General features: G+C 39.6%; 1 protein-coding gene across 3 annotated transcripts in view; it reads left to right on the plus strand.

Annotated features, from left to right (window-relative positions):
* Positions 1 to 5,510, plus strand: part of LOC112262975 (LIM/homeobox protein LMX-1.2-like) — a 53,740-nt gene extending 48,230 nt beyond the window's left edge. For all 3 annotated transcript variants that reach the window (XM_024438892.2, XM_024438894.2, XM_024438895.2), the window contains 4 exons: positions 497 to 574; positions 996 to 1,062; positions 2,606 to 2,767; positions 4,205 to 5,510. In XM_024438892.2, the coding sequence (XP_024294660.1) occupies positions 497 to 574; positions 996 to 1,062; positions 2,606 to 2,767; positions 4,205 to 4,356 (459 nt within the window). In that variant the 3' untranslated portion in view covers positions 4,357 to 5,510. The remainder of the gene's footprint in view (positions 1 to 496; positions 575 to 995; positions 1,063 to 2,605; positions 2,768 to 4,204) is intronic.
* The last annotated feature ends 490 nt before the right edge of the window (positions 5,511 to 6,000 follow it).

A 6,000-nucleotide genomic window follows, 5' to 3' on the forward strand; every position in this document is an offset into this window, starting at 1 on the left:
TATACACACAGTATGAACTGAAAGCTGGCATTTGTGAGAAGAGAAGCAACAAAATCAATCTTTTAAGCTTACTTTGAGTTGTTTTTGTAGTATACTGTAGATGCAAATCCAATACTAATACTTCATAATATCCCCATGGACAGACTGACATGTGGAGAATTGGAGGAATGCCATGAGGCCTACAGTAGTTTTACAAATAAAATTCTCAAATTTGAAAAATCTCCAGCACCTCGGAGCTGTGCTTTGAAGTGGCTAGCAACACTCTGGTCTGTGTTAACTGAGGTAGAGGGTAACGCAGCCCATCTGCCCTGCGCCAAATGACATTCTGAAAGAGAGGAACTGCATCCATAGTGGAGGCCCTATAAGCATTCACTGCACCCACTCCAAAGCTTTGAAGAGGCAGTAACCAATAGGTCCAAAAAGACTGCCACAATCTGTAGTTAGGTGTTTGTTTTCTTGTGGGATGTTGAAATGCATTTGTGTTGACTTGTTAAAGGTAAGGGAGACCCTAGCTGCTGAGACAGGCCTCAGTGTTCGTGTGGTGCAGGTGTGGTTTCAAAACCAGAGAGCCAAGGTGAGAGCACAACCACCAGAAAGGCACTGTTTGTGATAATGATGTTATTTGTTACTAATCAAGAGACCAATGTAGTAATAGCAATGCAGTACACATAGATTGGCAGGAGTGTTCAAACATTACAGTATTGGAGCTAACAAATCACCACAGATATCAACAATAAATGTAACTATTTCATTGCATTCCATTTAACTCTGTAAAGTTAAAGTGCAATGCATTCAAATCTACCTCAGTCATACGTTGGATGTCTACATCCACCTCCTTTTTTGATATTATCTTAAAAAGCCTTTGATAACAAAGTATAGTCAGATACATGTTCCTATAGTTCACTCAGGGGTGAGCAACAAGAAGCATTGTTTTCAAATGAAAAACAGCACGTTAGTTTGGGGAGTTACTTAAAACTCTGTCTTTTTTTTTTTAGATGAAGAAGATGGCAAGGAGACAGCAACAGCAACAAGAACAACAGAATTCTCAAAGGCTTGGCCAAGGTACAGTATACAGTCTACAGTTTGGGCTGAAGAGAGCCAATAACCACTGCCCCAGAATAATTTTCAATAGCCTTTCGGTAGTTTAAAAACAGATGTTACTGCTTCCGTATTACCATGGCTTTAGACAATTATTTTGGATTTGACATTGTGTTAAAAATTGTGATCTGGGATTATCACATAACATAAATAAAAATGATGTTTCAGCCAGCTAAACGTGCAGCATGGTACTTCAATGAGAAACACAGAGGCAGGATAATCACATACTGTATACCACAGCTCTGTGTGACCACTCCAAAAGATGGCATTAATTGAGGCAACATGCAAACCTTTGGAGTAGAACGGACGTAATGGCTTCTGCTCGTGTGTGACCTCCCACGCATTAGCCCTAGTTTCCACTGGTGTGTGTGTGTGTGTGTGGGGGGGGCTCTGTGGCTCCAGTCAGGCGTGGTACATGGGAGACCGTGTCAGCTGTGTGTGTGGGTTGGGAGATTTACAAATGAAAACCTGTTAATCAGTCTTGTATATAAAATGACCCATCCTGTGTGAGAACTGTAGTCCCCATGCTGTAGCCAGGTCAAACACTCACGTTCCCGTTCAGAAACTCCACTCCTGTAATGATGTCATACAAACTGTTTGTCAGGGTTAGAGCTACACCAACAAGGGTTCAGAGGCAATCTTCTCAGAATTCAAGACAAATGCCTTGGCACTGTACCACACCGTGAGGAAGAATCACTAGTAAAATGTTCACAAATCATATTATATTTGGAATTTTAGATAAAATGGTAGTAATGATATGATTCCAGGCACAGATGAAAGCTTAATTGAAAAACACACATCCACTATGGAGAAAGATTTGGTTTCACAATCTTGTAAGAAAACACAAGATATATAACAGTGAGGAGGAAGAATCTACACAAAGTCTACACGGTTTAAGAGATGTTGCACACAGTACATACATATAGCTGTACAAGCTAAAGCAGCTACCTGGAAATCCCAAGGCTTACATTGACATTTTATTACTCAACAGCTCTAGAATATTTTGTCAAACTCTGTAGGGAAAGGCATACAGTATGCCCTGAAATGCTGTTGCCCAAAAGTGCATATTGTGAATACTGGATAGAATAGTATGTGAGGAGATATATGTATTTTAGATAACACAATTTACTGAGTACAGTTAACTTAAACAAGAAAGCATTACAGCAGACATATGTGATGGAAACTTCTGGAACCCCAAATAAATGAATGACAGACATCTATTCACAAGGGCTCACCACTGTAAAGGAAAGTGCAGGGTGGTGGGCTCCAGTCTCAAACCCACAAGGGCTGTGTGTGCGTCCCACTCACCGCTGAGTGAGTCAAGAGCTGCCTTCTTCAAGGGAATGCTGGGAGAATCTCCCTTGGCCACAGCAGAGCAGAGAGGGTTTCCATGGAGACAGTGCTCATGGTCTAGTTTCTGTATTAGATTTAGAGTTGATGATTTTCCTCCCAGGAACACAAGAGTCTTCATGTAAAGTCTTTCTCCACGTGATTGGCTGTGTTTCAGAGGTGATGTCCAATCGGATGGAGGGCATGATGAACTCCTTCACGCCACTGGCCCCGCCCCAGCAGCAACTGGTTGCCATGGATCAGAACGGCTACAGTACAGACCCCTTCCAGCAGGGCCTCACTCCCCCACAGATGCCCGGAGACCACATGAACCCATATGGTGAGCAGCCACCCCCCTACCCCCCTGCTCAACCTTACATGCTCCCCAGTGTGGGACATGTGTTCAGGCCACAGAGCCCTGGCTTAGGCTGCTCGCACAAAGTACAAGCAGCCCCCTTCCACATGAGATGACACAAACATACTCACAGGCCACTGGTTTATTTTGAAGTTCATTTCAAAATCAATCCAACATGTTTTCTACTCCCCCTCCCCTTCCCCCTCCCCCCCCCCCTCCCCCTCCCGCCCCACAATCACTCAATACGTTCTCTCTGTCTGTGTATGGGGTTTAGTGGCATGCAATGCTATGCTATCTGACAGTTTGCATTGCGGACTATGTGAGGAGCTTTTAGATAATCCAAATGGCTTGCGGTAAATTATAATCAAAACAATGGTGAGAATGATGAGTGAAGTAATGTACCACGATGCGAAATAACCATTGTATGTGACAATCACAGGGATTTTTATTTGTTTTTTTCATTTATCCTTTATTTAACTAGGTAAGTCAGTTAAGAACAAATTCTTATTTACAATGACGGCCTACCAAAACGCAAAAGGCCTCCTGCGGGGGCGGGGGTTGGGATTAATTTTTTAAAATATATATATATATAGGACAAAAACACACATCATGACAAGAGAGACAACACAACACTACGTAAAGAGAGACCTAAGACAACAATATAGCATGGCAGCAACACATGACAACACAGGGATGCAAACGCAAACAAAACACAAATGTTTAAATAAAACTTGATTCAGTTATTTTATTCTTCCGTTTAATTTTCATATACGGGTTGAAATTGGTAGAAGACCATTTTGAGCAGTGTCTCCAACCCCATAAAGATCGTTTACTAAACGTAATATCATTTCTGAATGCCTCCATTTTGTGTCTTGCAGTTGCAACACCCAAAGTCCCAGTCTCATCACACTTCTTCTGTTTTTATGGGATAAATAGAGGGAAGGGTGATATTGCCAAAACATTAAAAGATATGTCTCTTCATCACGCTATCCCTGTCTTTTGTAACAGTGTCATTAAAATCGGGAGTGCAATAAAGTTAACAATTCCCACAAGAAAAATAATAGGAAGAGAAATTATGAGATACGTAAACATTTGCTATTATTGAGCTCTTTTGGATAGATGCCTCTTGTTGACATGTTCCTCTCAGATCCATAGTAACTGTCCCAGAGAGGGACAATGCTTTCAGAGAGCTATTGTCAAAACAGTTTTCAGAATTGTAATGGAACGTAATAACAATCATTCAAAGTGGGCATCAAGACTAACAATTATAACTTTGCAAGACAGTCATAAATATATCAGATTTATTATCAGTGCAATTGGAAGTTGCAGTTTGCTTTTATTCAATGCCCCGTGTATAGTATTTTCTTTGACTGTAAATTATTATATTGTTGCAACTATTTTTTCTCTTTCTCTCCTTTATAGGTAATGATTCAATTTTCCATGACATAGACAGCGACACATCTTTAACCAGCCTCAGTGACTGCTTCATGGCATCTTCAGAAATGAACATGCAAGCACGTGTGGGACCCATTGACCGACTCTATTCCATGCAGAACTCTTACTTTGCATCATGAAAGAATCACATACAGAAATTATATTATGTAATATAGCAGATCATCCACAAACTCTGCTTCTCGCCTTCCTCAACTGCCTCACATCAAGGAGTTTCCACACTGCTATGGACAAGACAGAAGCAACGACCTGTTCCAATGACTCCTGGATCATGTGCAGACAATGGACTCAAATAGAGAAAAATAGTTTCTCAACAGTGGAGATTCCCTGGGAAAAAAACAACAATTTTCTTCTTTTTTTCTAGAGATTATTGGTAACATATTTGTATATTACTGCCAGAAAAGTTGCACACCTTTCTTTGTCAACAAAAAGAAAATCAATGGAGCCACCGATTTTAAAAATGCAAACCAAATACTACAGGCCCACCAGTTATCATAATGCATGACTTCATAGTTAATTGTATGACCATAAAACTGAAAAACCCAGAAAAAAAAACCTGTGAGTTGTTGAGATGTGTCCACTTTATAATGCATTCAGCATTAGCATTTTGGTCACATTGATAGTTTTAGCCCTAAAGAGAAGATATTGTGTTAATAGTAAATAGACAGTGTGTTCACAAGAGACAATGTGGGTATGTGTGTGTGTATTTGAGTAAGAGTGTGTGAGAGATATAAACATTCAGAAAAATAAAGATGCATTGTGGTGTCCGTTTGGTGTAAATACTTTCCCAAGCAGATTGGTTGTGCATGTTAAAATGGAAAACATTCTATTTATTTAACTATAACATGTTCTTGAAGGTACTTATGAATCTGAAAAGCTTTATTTAAACAGGAGAACATTTTGTTATGTAATTAGTGAGTACATGATTATCACAATTCATTTGTATGCCATTTAATTATGAACCATAACCATTTTTTCAGACTGGCTGTAAATGAACAAAATTGTGCTATTTATTTCATACAGACTTGAGACCATGTCAAATGTAAATTTTCAATTGTTAAGAAATTGCTAAATTACCAAAGTCGATTGGTTCATTGAATAAACAATATTTCTTCTCCTGATGATAGCTTAATTCATGCTATACTGAAACACATTTGTACTAAAAAGACTGAACCTCATAATAGCAATTGAAGTGACCCAGAAGGAATTGTAACATGTATTTTCATGGTACAGAAGTTGTTAAAGAGATGGAACGCAAGGTTTGTAGTTTTTTGGATTAAACTGTGTGAATGGATGAAATTTACAACCATGTTCATTTATGATTTGAGAGAGAGAGAGAGAGAGAGAGAGAGAGAGAGAGAGAGAAAGGGAGAGATTAGTAGTTTGGGTCACAGAGAAAGAGAGCAGGATCATTTAACATGGCTTGAGTAGGCTTCAGACACCCATCCTTAATTGCTAATAACCCATCCGCAACCGCCTGACGATATGTGATAAAGTGAAAAGGTCTGCACTGAGGTCTGAGTGCGGTCTGCAGGTCTGTACCCGACCCTTACCCGCAAATATAGAAAATGTGCTGTACAGTTCACTTTTTTTCTCTTGAACATTTATTGAACAAGGACGGTTTTCTTCAACATTTCCAAATGTATTTATTGAATATTTAGCATCTACATGAGCTTTTTCTGCCCAAGTTCCCCAAAGCATTTGGAGATTGGCATGTACTTGGCATGCATACAGTTAGGACCTAAAGCTTAAGCACTAATGCCAGA

The sequence above is a fragment of the Oncorhynchus tshawytscha genome, linkage group LG12, assembly GCF_018296145.1.
Source record: "Oncorhynchus tshawytscha isolate Ot180627B linkage group LG12, Otsh_v2.0, whole genome shotgun sequence".
NCBI lineage: Eukaryota > Metazoa > Chordata > Actinopteri > Salmoniformes > Salmonidae > Oncorhynchus > Oncorhynchus tshawytscha.